This window comes from Sitophilus oryzae, unplaced genomic scaffold, assembly GCF_002938485.1.
Source record: "Sitophilus oryzae breed Bouriz unplaced genomic scaffold, Soryzae_2.0 scaffold_1582_pilon_pilon, whole genome shotgun sequence".
NCBI classification, from domain to species: domain Eukaryota; kingdom Metazoa; phylum Arthropoda; class Insecta; order Coleoptera; family Curculionidae; genus Sitophilus; species Sitophilus oryzae.
In genome coordinates this window covers 3,500,282-3,513,880 of record NW_022146261.1, presented here as the reverse complement: position 1 = coordinate 3,513,880, position 13,599 = coordinate 3,500,282, and the positions used below count along the sequence as shown (strand labels likewise).

Sequence of the window (13,599 nt, the reverse complement as noted above, 5' to 3'; positions counted from 1 at the left end):
TGCTGTACCTGAGCAAGAAGGCTGAGAGTCACAGTTCACTGATTCTACAGCATTATCGCTGTTAAAGTCAGAACTGCTGATGCTCTTTCCAGGTGGTACGTTCAATTGTTTTTTTCTTTTTATTTGTCTTGTGTTATGATTTTTATGAGTACCTTGTTTATATAGTGTATTGTTATGATTAACAAATTATGGTTTATGTATATGTCAGATTGTATTATTCATAATGCATGGTTTTTATGACAGAGGCGATAGAATGTTACGGGAGATAAGTTGGTGAGTGAGGCGCCCGCCGCAGTCAGTCGGTACCGTGCGCTCGCACGATACACATGTTTGTGTCGTAATCCTAAGTACTAAAATGTAATAAAGAAGTTATGAGGGAAATCCAGTGTTTTATTTGAAAATACAAGATCTATTGTTTACACTTGTCTTTGTTGCATCCGCTCGTGTTTTACTTAGATGTTCAATGAAGGTTTCACTCACAGCTTGCGCTATTTCATTATTAGCAGTGACAACACGGCTGCATATGCGGTTTAATACTTCCTGGCGATTTAAGGGATGAATTCCCGTTTTCCTAAAACCGGATTGTAAATTTTGTGTTCCGCGCTCTTCTAGCTTGTTCATCAACTCTTTTAAAAGCCTTGGGAATTCATCCTTTGGCACCGAAGAAAACCTACTACCGTGGGCACCTTCCTTCCACTCGTTTAGAATTCTTCGCCATTTTTCTTTCATGGGACGGAAAAATGCCACATCCAATGGCTGGAGAAGATGGGTGGTGTTAGGCGGCAACGCAATAAAACGGACGTTATTGGCTTCACATTCTTGAATGACCTGTAAATTTAAGTGTGAACTTAAATTGTCGCCTATGATGACTTTGGGTCCTTCTGGCTCTTTAAGAATTGGCAGTAACAATCTCAAAAACCAATCTTCAAAAATTTTATAGTCGAACCACCCTGAGCATGTTTGATTGTATCGAGCATTAAGAGGGCCATTTTCAGTCCACGTATCCCACATTTTTTTAGCTTTATAATTGATATATAGTGGAGCTAATTTACCCTCAGCGTTTCCGCACACCATTAAAGAGGTACAGGCCTTGGACGAGTTTCTTATCCTTTCGGGGTACTTTGTACCTCTTTTAGTTATGATTTTCGACAATCCTGGATCATCCACCAAATTTGTCTCATCATAATTCCACACATTAGAAGGGGGAATATCACGAAGTTCGACCTCTAAATGATCAAAGAAGTTGTTTATAATGTCTTCATCAGTAGCGGCTCTAGCATGCGATATATTCTGAGCAATTCTCTGGGTTAGTTGTGGGTGACGTTTCAAAAACATTTCACCCAATCGGGTCCCGGAAAGTTCTTTTTAAAACATTTAACATTTTTTCCCTGGCGATCCAAGTAGGATTTTACAATACAGCGAAGGTCAAAGGTAGTTATGGGAAACCCAAATGTCGACATTGTAATAATGTGTACAGCAAATATATTTTCTTCTTCATCGGAGAAGACTTTTTGTTGACCGTGTTTATTTTGATGTTTTCCTTTTATCTTTAACCATAGAGTGTTTCGATGAATGCCATATTTTTCGGCAGCAAGGCGTAAAGATATGTTCTTGCTCCTAATTTCTTCAAGGGCCTGTTTCAATTTCTCATCTATATAATTTTTGTAGGCGCGGGAGCCAATTTTTCGCTTATACACACGTGGCATAACACAGAAACAATTTTTGCAATAAATGCACTCAATAATAGGACAAAAGACAAAGTTGGAAGGTTTTAAGAAAACAGCTGATTTTAATGGTTTGAGAATAATTGTCAAACTAATACCCACCTTCAACTTATAGTTCTAAAAATTATTCCTAGATGGAGTCATATGATCTAGTTGTAAAACAAAATATTAGAGTTTTTGTTTGTATTACAGAGAACTTTAGTAAATTTAAAAAATGCAGTTAGAGAGCTACCGTCATAAAGTAACACTACTAGTTATAAAGTAGTCCCGTTTTACGGTATATTTACTCATATCTTAGGGTTATGTAAACTGATCTAAAAGGAAGCCAAAAATGCAATAATATACAGGGTGTTCCATTTAAAAAAAATTATCCCGACCCGCTTACACTTTCTTGAGCCATCTTGTAGAAGTTAAAACATTTTCCTGAAAAAACATTCTAGTACATACTTCTTAAGTGTTTTATTCTAGGAGCTACAGATGCCCGACACACTATTGCCGGACTCGGTATAAACTCTGCAGGGCAATAAGTTTCTTAGGGCAATAATAATCCTGTGATATATGCCTAGTAAAAATGTCCAGTGCTCTCCTGTAAAATTAGTAAGATGGCGCTTATCACGTTTTCTCCTGAGCTCTTCATATGGCTTTACCTACTGCTATTTGGCCATCCCCTTGAATTATTTGCTACTGGAATTTATTTAAAAAAATAAATTAAATCTTTATTCGCAGACAACAACATGAAAGAGAATTAGCATAAAAATCAAAATTAACAAAATTCGCTAACCTTTCTTCACAAAAATAAAAACGAAACTTTCTGTCGCCAGTGTTTTTTGTCATGTATAAGTGCTGATCTCTTGTTTTAAAATGGTTATTAGATTATGGAGATTATGGACATTCGTCATAGTTTATGGTAAAGCTCAACTAACAATATTAATTTTTTCATTCCCACTCCGGTTCTATACTCTCTCTTTACGTTTTAGGTCTTTTCTTCCTCATCCATTTCTCAAAAGAAACCGTACGTTGGCTTAATTAAAAAAATATCACTATACAATTGAATTAAAAAGGAGTACTGATCGCCGGTTGCTCGATATTCCTTTGATTTTTACCGACATGTGGCTGAAAGGATTTAAAGTCGCGCGGGTCGTGCCGCCAACTTTTGGTTATCCCATCTTTTTAATAATTTCAGCAATCTGACTCGCCGACTCTGGCCGGAGACACAGGCCGCCAGCTCTGCACAGTTTGGTGTGGTCCGGGAAAAAATACCGACGACAGAAATTAACATGGATCCATGAACCCGCAGAGAGGAGTCGCGCGAGTTGGCGGCTGGCTTGTTGGCGAGAGCCGCCGACTTTGCACAGTTTGGTGTAGTCCCGGCATAACATAGCCATGGCACTAGATTGAATATTAAAATACAATTTTTTATTAAGCAAGAATGTTAAAAGTTGACATATTATATGTCATTAGATTCAGAATGTCATTTTCTATCGAATAAAGTAAAAAAATACAGAGGGTGCCATTTAAAAATTAAAAGTTGTAGTCATTTCCGGCGAAACAGGAAGTGACCAAAAACAATTGAATACGACAATCAATCCTAATTTGTGTCTTGTACTAACCACTTTTGAGACGCACCCGGTATAGCCTGTAACTTGTATACTTTTATTACATATTTATAATGTTAACTTAACTTCTTAACTGTTAATAAGAAAGTAACTCTCAAAACAAGGCACAACGCAAGACATAATTGACATTTTATTAAAGAAACGGTTGTTAATTTTACGTACTAATTTAAAAGTTAATAAAGTTTATTTTTTATTACCTATTCTCAGACCTACTGACTACCGACTCAGACCTACCAATCTATCGCTCGTGTCGCACTCGTTAGAACCTAAAACAATAACAAGACATTGTCTGGCCGTATTTGCAAGCTATTCATGAATGAGATGCTCAGTCTATATTTTATTTTAAGGCTATGGTTCAAACAATGACAATGACCGTATCTAGTAGTAAGCGATGGTGAGTTATTGGGGAGAGTATAGTTGGTAGATAGTAAATGGTGGTGGTAAATGGTGAAAGGAGACATAACAGTTGATTCTGTTCAGAATTTGTCTGTTGATAACTGTTCTTTTTAAAAAGTAAGAAAATAAAATGAAACAGTAACATAGAAATCATAATTTATTATTTTTCAATTTATTTTGTAGCATACAATATTCTGTAAATAGATAAAATTGTGGCGACTAAAGAAATTGTGCAATGTAAAGTTTTCCTTCGGGTGTCATCTTTACGCACAAGCACAACTGGAGATGTTGCTGTTAGAGCACTGAGTATAGGAAGTCTAGCTAATTTGCGAGGATCCCTCTCTACTTGATATTTAACACAATGATCAAATTGCCAAGATACTGTATACAGTCCCATGCATAATGCTGAAGACACTGCCAAAGGTGCTTGTATCAATACATTTTGTGGCCATACAAAACCTGAAAAAAACAGTCAGATTTAATGTATTTAAATATACAAGTAGTAATAATAAAAATTAATTCCCCCTGAGTTGTATTTAGAACTTTTTAAATAGATTTTTCTTTGGGTTTTTAATTCTGACGACGACGACAAAGCATTTTTGTTGGTTATGCATATTTGTTTTAACCAGTAAAAAGTCAGACACATATTTGATAATATCTTAGGATTCTGTAAAGTGATCAGAAAGAAAGCCAAAAAGGCAATAATATAGAGTAGATTCTGTAGAGCCGCCCTGTAGAAGTTAAAATATTTTCCTAAAATACTTCCTAATACATACTTTAGGTTTGCACTTAAACAACATTCCAAGTTTTTTATTATAGAGTTACAGATGAGCCGACGCACTATTGCCGGACCCTGTATAAATTTTATGACATTTATTTCGAATTTTAGACTGGCAAGATGTTGTAGCACATTCATATATGTCGTTATATTGCTTACAAGTCACGCATGTAATCATATGGTGGTACGTTACACCTAGCAGTGCGCAAGCACCCCACCACTATTACGCTCTGCCAAATATGGGATCAATGGATCCACCGAATATTAGGTTGTAACGCAACGTAATATATAAAATAAAATATAATTTTATTGATACATTATGGCGACGGTGCTGTTCGCCTGGAAAGCATTATAGGGTGAGTAAGGTTTGTGCTCAAATGAGCGCCACGGAATCTACCTAATAGTTAAATAACATTAAAGATTCAGAAAACTGTTATTAGAAAAAGATGTTATTTGCCAAGATGAAACCTCATTCATGCAATAAAACAAGTAAGTTTCTACTCTACTAAATCTAAATATATTAATTAAAATCAGTGGCGGACTAAGGGGGGCGGAAGGGGCTGTCCGCCCCGGGCCCCGTCTTTTAGGGGGCCTCCAAATCTCAATAAGTATTTTTTTATTCAACTGGCAAACAAGACCAATATGTGTTCAGTAGTTATGAAGCAATTTGTAGGTGGAGTATGCAAACCATACGTATACGCAAAGTATAAACAGTATAAATAGAAGCTGATATTTACTTAATTTTATTAATTATCAGGCACTAGTAATTCTCAATGGCACTTTCTATTTCGGAAATTAAATCAAGAGGTAATTTTCTTTGTTTAAAATATCGAATAATTATTATTTTTTTAAAATTTTAAAGATTACAATAATTATGAATATAAACCTGAATTTATTTATTTTAGCTTTTAAGTTATTATTATTATTATTTTAGCGTTTTAAGCGTTTTAGTTATTTCAATGGTTTCATTATTTATTTATACTGAATAAACATTTTAAATTACAACCAATGCACAGCATAACTTGTATTCTGGCTTTCTAACCGATGGTGAGTAGTAGGTGCCGTCTTTAGTATAACGGGAGCCACGAGCCTGAGACAGCGAAGGGGCCCCTCGAATCATGGAGGACTTACAAAATCACGATATTTTGTAGCGGTATTTCCCTGGAACGGTCGCGAAAGTAACGCGGCTCATTTGTGGAACCGGTATTTCCATCACTTTGTCATCATTCGCTCGGGGATTTCCCGATCTAATACTGCAGGGTCCGTGAATGGAAGTATGTGGCTCGTTAGCAATATTATGTTCAATAATTTAATCCCTCTAATTTATTACAGTTGGGGTTGGAACCTTTGGTATTACAACAGCAAAATAAAACACTAATTTACCACAATACACCAAAACACTTTATTTTTGCACTAGTCGCGCATTTCGCTAACCATGTTAATATCATCAGCAGATGATTAAATCTTAGAGTTTTATGTATTGTGGTGAATTATTATTTAATTTTGCCACCTCTAATTTAGTTGACTATTACTTGTTTTATTACATCAAATTGCATTCGTTTTTTCGATTTAAAAATCTATACTAATGTTGCGGACCCGTACCGTGTGAACTCGGCCTTAGGCTTGGCCACTCGGCTATGACTCATACGCCCACCGACGGCGACGTTCGAAGAACGCCGCTAAGAATTTATGATATAATATGACAGTATATATTTATGATAGATATGTCTGGATTGTCTGTTTCTCTCATATATAAGCCGATGCCCGAAACCTGAAGGAGATAGAGATAAATAACCGATCGACGCGTACAGTTACAATCGCCGCGCTAATTCAAAATAAATTTCTGTTAGATAAATAATTAGATAAATTGTAAATAAGTTACAAATAGTTCTTTAAGTCTTTTAATCGTTATTGTTTTTGTTAATTAGTGTTAAATAAATAGTGACTTTCTATCCACACGGAACCGACGAAAAACGTAACAATATATGAGTATAGATTGAGAGCTGCGGGCTATTTTATTCTAAGTTTGTCAAGAACGCGTTTCTATGGAAATAAACAACAATTTGCAGCTTTCTATGATTTTTTTAAAAATTTCACAATATGTAAAAGAAGTCCAAACGTTTTCCCGAAAAACTAACCGTTTTTTAAATAACAAATATTGTAATATTATTTGAAGCCCTCTTGGAATTTGAGATTCGAGAAACCCCTCCTTAGCTAACCTCTACATCCCACAGTTAATCCGTTTGCCAAAAATCAGCTTTAAACGTCAAGCAGTTTAAGCAGAAACGTGATTACTCAATGGCCATATTTTATGAAACACAGCCATATTTATGATATTTAAAACAACAAAATAAAATATACGTGCTTAAGAGTTTTTCCGAAAAACTCACCGGTTTTTAAATAAAAAATATTCTAATATTTGAGGGGTGGTTTCACCCCCTTAGAATTCGAGTTTCGAAAAATCCCTTCTTATCGAACCTCTACACCCTAAAGTCAATCCGTTTTCCAAAAATCAACTTTTTACGTCAAGCGCTTTTAAGCAGGATCGTGATTAATCAATGACCAGATTTTTCGAAACACCCTGTATACATTTTTAAAAAATTTTAAAAAATGTAAAAAAAGAATATAAAATATACGTTTTTTCGGAAACTTGACCGTTTTTTAAATAAAAAATATTGTAATATTCCACCCCCCTTTTTACCTCCTTAGGGGATGAATTTTAAAAAATCCTTTCCTATCTCACGTAAACATCATAAAAGGTACCCCTGTGCAAAATTTCAGCTTTCTAGGGTTAAGGGTCTGGTCTGGGCGTTGATGAGTCAGTGATGAATGAATCAGACTTACATATACAGGGTGACATATACAGGGTGTCCAGATTTACATATACAGGGTGTCCCAGAAATGAGTGCAAATATTTTAACTGGTAGTATAGTTCAACCCCAGAAACACGCCTATGAGGTTTTTTTTTGAAAAAAAAAAATGTTGAAAATTTTACATTTTTCTTGACATTTTCCGGAAAATTTTGAAAAACTTTTGAGTGCCACTGTTCACTTTCCGGAAATTCGTTTACCCTGCATAGAGAGAATCTCGGAAAGAATGCAATGTTGCCACTTCCTACCATACCCACATTCTAAATGTTTATAAATTCACAGAAATTTTAATGGGCTACAACATAGTGGTAATCATAATCATAATTTTTGTCTTAAGCATAAGCACAGTCACAATCACAATTTTAATATGCGTTTATACAACATAGTCGCATTCATAACTTGGAATGTAAATACAGCTGATAAAGTAACCTAATTTTCTTATTTTTCTATTTCATAATCGTTTTAAAAGTGTATTTTTGTTTAAATTTTATTACTCAGGTTTTTTAAACACGAAAATTATCATAATTATTAAACATAAAAATGAAAAAAAAATGCCCCCTAACCGATTTTTGTCTTAATCACTAAAATTTACGAACTTCAAGGTTATTAAATTATGCTTATGATTACGACTGCGATGTATAAACGGTCGTATCTAAAATAATGGTTTTAACTTTTATGATTATGACTAAAATTGTGATTATGATTACGATTATGTTGTATAAACCCGCCATAAGTTTCAATAGACGAAAACTAAATTTATTCATATTAGTGGTCATTGCTAGAACTAATTTTAGGAAAACGCCCAATGTTTTAAGTACTTTTTACAGTTGAGTAGGCTGAAAAAATAAATTATAAGAGCCTCTTTTTTCGCCATATTAGGATTACAGGCATACACAGCATTTTTCAATCGTTTTAATCAAATTCAAATTCAAATTCAAATTCAAATTCAAATTCAAATTCAAATTCAAATTCAAATTCAAATTCAAATTCAAATTCAAATTCAAATTCAAATTCAAATTCAAATTCAAATTCAAATTCAAATTCAAATTTCTTTATTAGACCCCATTAAGTTTTACAAAATAATATTAGTATTAATAAATGTGTGTCTAAAGGGATCGCACCGCGATTAAAAAACCGATACAATGGCACAAAATGCCAGTGCCAATTTCGTCAAAGAATATTTTTGGGCGAGACATCCTTTTCTTTACAAATTGAGTTGTACTCCATTGCATTGCTTCGATAGATCAACATCTTCTGCCATAACTAAATTAAAATCAAAATAAAGTTAATTTCAGTTTTGTTAGCATATCTCTTAAGAAAGGTAAAAAAAATACAAGTTAGAGTAAAAATTGATTATCTTTTATTCCAGATGAGTTATCGTAAAAATTTCAAATACGCCCCGAGATATTAGTCTTAGCTATACCCAGGACATATAATTTTAGTTAAATTTTGTTTTTTGTCAAAATGGCAGCAACACAAAAATTACAAAAATTACAATCCTTTTTTTCACACCCTGTATATCATACAAAACTAAATCTCATACAAAAATTAGAAAAATCAGATCAATCTACGAAAAACGATCTTTAATATGCTAAAAAAATCAACAAAATTGGTCCATTTTTTTCAAAGTTACAACTCGTTGAAAATGAGTAAAAAAATCGCTGTGGTATTTAATTTGACGGGCAGTTTATTGTTAGTCGGAGAGCCGGATACAAAAACATGCAAGAGTTTTGTGAATGCTAGGTACGAAAAAAGCAAATGCGCAGCCCGAAACACATGGCACTGAGAAGCGCACAAAGGTGTAATTTTAATTAATAGGTACCTGCAAACTGTTTTCTGAAGGCTGAAAATGTGTCAGACAGTTTGGTGACACAAAGCTCCAGCGCTACATCAAACGCGCTGTCAAAAAAATGTCACTGAAAGTCACTTCTGAACACTGAAACTTTGCAAGATAATAGTGAAAATAATATATTTATTAATCACTCGGTCAACAGCTGATGGAAGTGAGAATAGTGACAGCGCGCGTATAGGCGGGCCTTTACTCAATATACCGGGTGCGTCTCGAAAGTGGCTCACACCCCTATAACTTTTTTATTTTTTTTTCAGATAAAAAAACGGTATTTGGTATGTTAGTATATAGCATAAATTAGGATGACGTATTCAATTGTTTTTGGTCACTTCGTGTTTTACCGGAAATGACTACATCTTTTAATTTTAAAAATGGCACCCTCGGTATATTTCACCTTAATTCGATAGAAAATGACATTCTGAGTAGAATGACATATCATGTGTCAACTTTTGACATTTTCGCTTATAAAAAAATCGTATTTTAAATTTCAATCTAGAGTGCCGGGGCTGTGTTAAAAACACTAATTTTTAATCAAGGAGCTTTGGAAAAATAGATTTGATCGTCTAATGTTTATTGTGTCTTGTCCTGGCCGGTTAAAAGATGCTCAAATCGTATTTTTTATCATATCATAATTTTTTCAAATGGAACAAGGGTGGCTCATTAGCAATTTGGAAAAAGCATATTTTTACGAATAATTTGGTACCACACACTTGGTATTTCGAATCAAATTGTCGTTATAAACCGCCATGTTACAATTTCAAATATACCATATGCGAAAATGTCAAAAGTTAACATATGATAGTCATTCTCTTCAATGTGTCATTTTCTATCGAATAATGTAGAAATATAGAGAGGGTGCCATTTAAAAATGAAAAGTTGTAGTCATTTCCGGTGAAACAGGAAGTAACCAAAAACTTGGAACATCAGATCAGCCACCCAAAAAATAGCCTATAGCGGTTTTGGATAAGATCCGTGCGATTTTCAAAAATCATGACTTGTGGTAGGTTTTTTGAGGTTAGTAAAAATATGAGACATGCTAGCCCAATTCTGATGGGTGTTTTGAGTTTATCAGGCCCATTTACATTGGGTTATACTCATTGTTATAGTATTATACATAGAATTTTTTTTAATTTTTTCCTACTACATTTTCCTGAATTTTTACGGATTTTCACCAAGTTTTTCAGGTTAGAAAAATAATGAGATGTGATAACGTAATTCTGATATGATGGTCTGGTAAAAAGCATAGGCTACTTTTATTTTTCTGTATGGCTGTGTTATTCTGGAAAAGATTTTAAGAAAACTCCAAGAAAGTAGTTTCGAAAAAAAATTGTAATGAAAATTACGGTTTTCTTACTAATTTTGAAGTTAATTATTGATAGTTTTAGATCGCTGTAGGATTAAACATTGTTTTTTTAGTTATAGGGTTTATCAAAAAGCTAGCTACAGAAATGAGAGAAAAAACAATAAATATTGCAGATCAACACAATTTGTAACCCATGCTGAGTACAGCTACTAGTTTCATAAATTCTTACCACACACTATACTAGAAAGTCCCGTAATAACAGAAATTTTGTGTAAACAATTTCCCACTGTAATCCATCGAGCTGTTTCATCTCCTAATTGCGAAGGCTCTATTACTATAATGGCACATCCATTATCCAAAGATTTTTCCAATTCCATAGCAAAATACTCATGTGAATCATGTCCGTCATATACTTCCCTGATCACTGCAATATTACTTGAGTATGTGGGCCTGAAAAAAAATTAAGCTGTACTCAAGCATTTTGAGAAAGGTCCCCTCGCGGACTCTAGTCCCCGGTGCCGCCTATTACGGCCTTCAGGGGCAACTGATTTATTATACTTAACAAATATATATTTTTGTAAAGAATTATTTATAGATAATAGCGTTGATTGAAAGAATTGGGAAGATGCGCAACCTAATGAGCAAATTCGTAACAAGGCTGATTTGATTTCCCCTTACGTCTCAAGTGTTGTATGGTGGCGACACCACAATCGCTCTGCGGTCAACGCATAAAACACTTATTTTCTCTAATTCTGCTAGCGAAGGCATTTTAAAGACCGTGCGGAGCTGAAAGCGACAGTGTTGCCATATTAAAATGTGTAATATCAGTAATACGTTTGACGAAAATATCTTTGGATGAAAAATCCGCGTTTATGTATTGAAAATTTATTCGTGTTAAACATAGAATATACAACAAAAATAAATAGTATTAATTATTATAAATATTAAATAATAGATATTATAATCAGAGTAAGTAGATCGCCGAGTAGCGACAGAAACCGTCGGCTCTTTTGATGTGGTGGGACCAAATTTTCTCTCTCTCTCTTTTGACGTGTTTGACAGATAGACTACGTATTTAACTGCTCAACTTATGAAGTGGTCCTATAAACATGGTATACACTGCTCATAATTTGAAGTGGAATTAATTATAAAGTTTTATACATATTTTTTTTGTTTTGTTTTATCCTTATTTCTAAATTTGAATGTATAAAATATCTTACAGCTAATAAATAATTAAAAAAACGATTCGTTGCCTGAGGTATACTTGAAATAAAGTACATAGAGATATTTGATAAATGGCAACAGTGGCAACTTCGCTTCTTCATATGACAGATAACCAATAGGGAAATTAAAATAACTTTCGTTGCACATCATAATACGACCACCAGCAAACTCCATAAGACGATACATGGTGTCATTGATGACGTGCAACGAAAGTTGTTCCAATTTCCCTATACTTATTTCGCGCAGCTGCAAAGAAAATTGAAAATGGGACTGTCGCTACTTGTTGATTTACTTACTCTGTTATAATATCTAATATCTATTATTTTATGTACAAGAATAGATGAAACAAAAAGCAATGTAAAATCTTGATTAAAATGAGATTTAATCATGTTTCTCTATTATTATAAATATATCGTCTGCTATGGAAACTGTTATGGATTTTTATTTATAAATATTAATTTAAAGGTGCTCATTATGTAGTTCTATATTATGTATATGTCGGTGTATTTATAATATAATGATTAAATGTTAGACGTGGCAGCATCCATTAGACGTGGCAGCAGTCTTAGATCTCAGTACAGAGATTTTATTTACGAATATCTTTCTCTAGATCACGCAAAATATGTACCTCTTTCACTCACCAATAATTTGAATGAAAATAAATTTTTCTACCCCACCACTGTGTCACCAGAGAAGAAAGTCTAACAACAAAACTGAGAGTAGTATTTGATGGGTCGATGAAAACTACAACAGGTATCTCTCTAAATGATATAATGCTTAAGGGTTACACTGTTCAATCTGAACTCTTCAATATACTTCTGAGATTTAGAAGTTTTCAGTATGTCCTCGTAGCTGATATTCAAAAAATGTTTCGACAAATAAGAATAAATCCATCTCAAACTTTTCTTATGAACATTCTTTGGTGAGATTCACCACAAGATGAACTGAAGTGTATAGAACTTCAAACTGTTACGTATGGTACCACTTCAGCTCCATTTCTGAGTACCAGATGCCTCACAGAGTTAGCCAATCAATCAAAGGATACATTTCCACTAGCGAGTGATGCTCTTCTAAACTCATGTTATGTAGATGATATTCTTTATGGTTGTAATAACTATGAAACTCTTGTAGAAGCGCATAAACAAATTTCTGAATGTCTAAACTCTGCTTGTATCTCATTACACAAATGGAGTTCAAATTCTTCAGAGTTGTTAAAAACCATCTCAAAAATTTCTCAAGAAACAAACTATATTGTTAATCCTGAAATTCCTTCTAATAAAATTCTAGGTTTGCGTTGGAATTCTCATTCTGACAAATTTTCTATATGTATTCCAAATCTAACACTCAAAGATTCATACACCAAAAGAGAAGTTCTCTCGGTAATAGCATCGTTTTATGATCCCATTGGTTTAGTTAATCCTATAGTTGTTAAGGCTAAGATAATAATGCAAAAAATATGGATATCAAAAATTGATTGGGACGAATTTATTGACTCAGAAATTCTCTCAGAATGGACATCATTTCTTCAAGACATCCATTCCCTTTCAAAACTGCAAGTTCCCAGAGCTTTGTACTTTCCACATGACATAAAAAAAATTGAATTTCACGGATTTTCCGATGCAAGTCCGAAGGCTTATGCAGCTTGTTTGTATTTGCGTGTCATTCATCAGGATAATTCAGTTTCTTGCAATCTAATCTCTTCTAAGAGCCGTGTAGCTCCACTTAAGGTAATCACTCTTCCTAAATTGGAACTCATGGGCGCAGTACTTCTCTCCAATCTTACGTCCAAGGTTATTTCAATTTTAGAAACAACTATGCCACAAATAGAATGTATAAATT

The 13,599-nt window shown here is 33.8% G+C and overlaps 2 protein-coding genes across 2 annotated transcripts in view; both read right to left on the bottom strand.

The window, feature by feature from the left end:
* Positions 1-390: 390 nt before the first annotated feature.
* On the bottom strand, positions 391-1,335 carry LOC115879633 (jerky protein homolog-like). Its single transcript, XM_030896528.1, has one exon. It carries the CDS (start codon positions 1,333-1,335, stop codon positions 391-393), a length of 945 nt encoding a protein of 314 aa, XP_030752388.1.
* A 2,540-nt stretch (positions 1,336-3,875) lies between these two features.
* The window catches only part of LOC115879643 (transmembrane protein 11, mitochondrial), an 86,918-nt gene continuing 77,194 nt past the window's right edge, over positions 3,876-13,599 (bottom strand). The window contains exons 2-3 of the mRNA XM_030896540.1: positions 10,766-10,986; positions 3,876-4,195 (exon numbers count right to left, since the gene is read on the bottom strand). Of these exons, the coding sequence (XP_030752400.1) occupies positions 3,909-4,195; positions 10,766-10,986 (508 nt within the window). The 3' untranslated portion in view covers positions 3,876-3,908. The remainder of the gene's footprint in view (positions 4,196-10,765; positions 10,987-13,599) is intronic.

Coding starts and splice junctions, on each gene's coding strand:
- LOC115879633 (XM_030896528.1), bottom strand. CDS start 1,335: ATGTTTTTGAAACGTCACCCACAACTAACCCAGAGAATTGCTCAGAAT.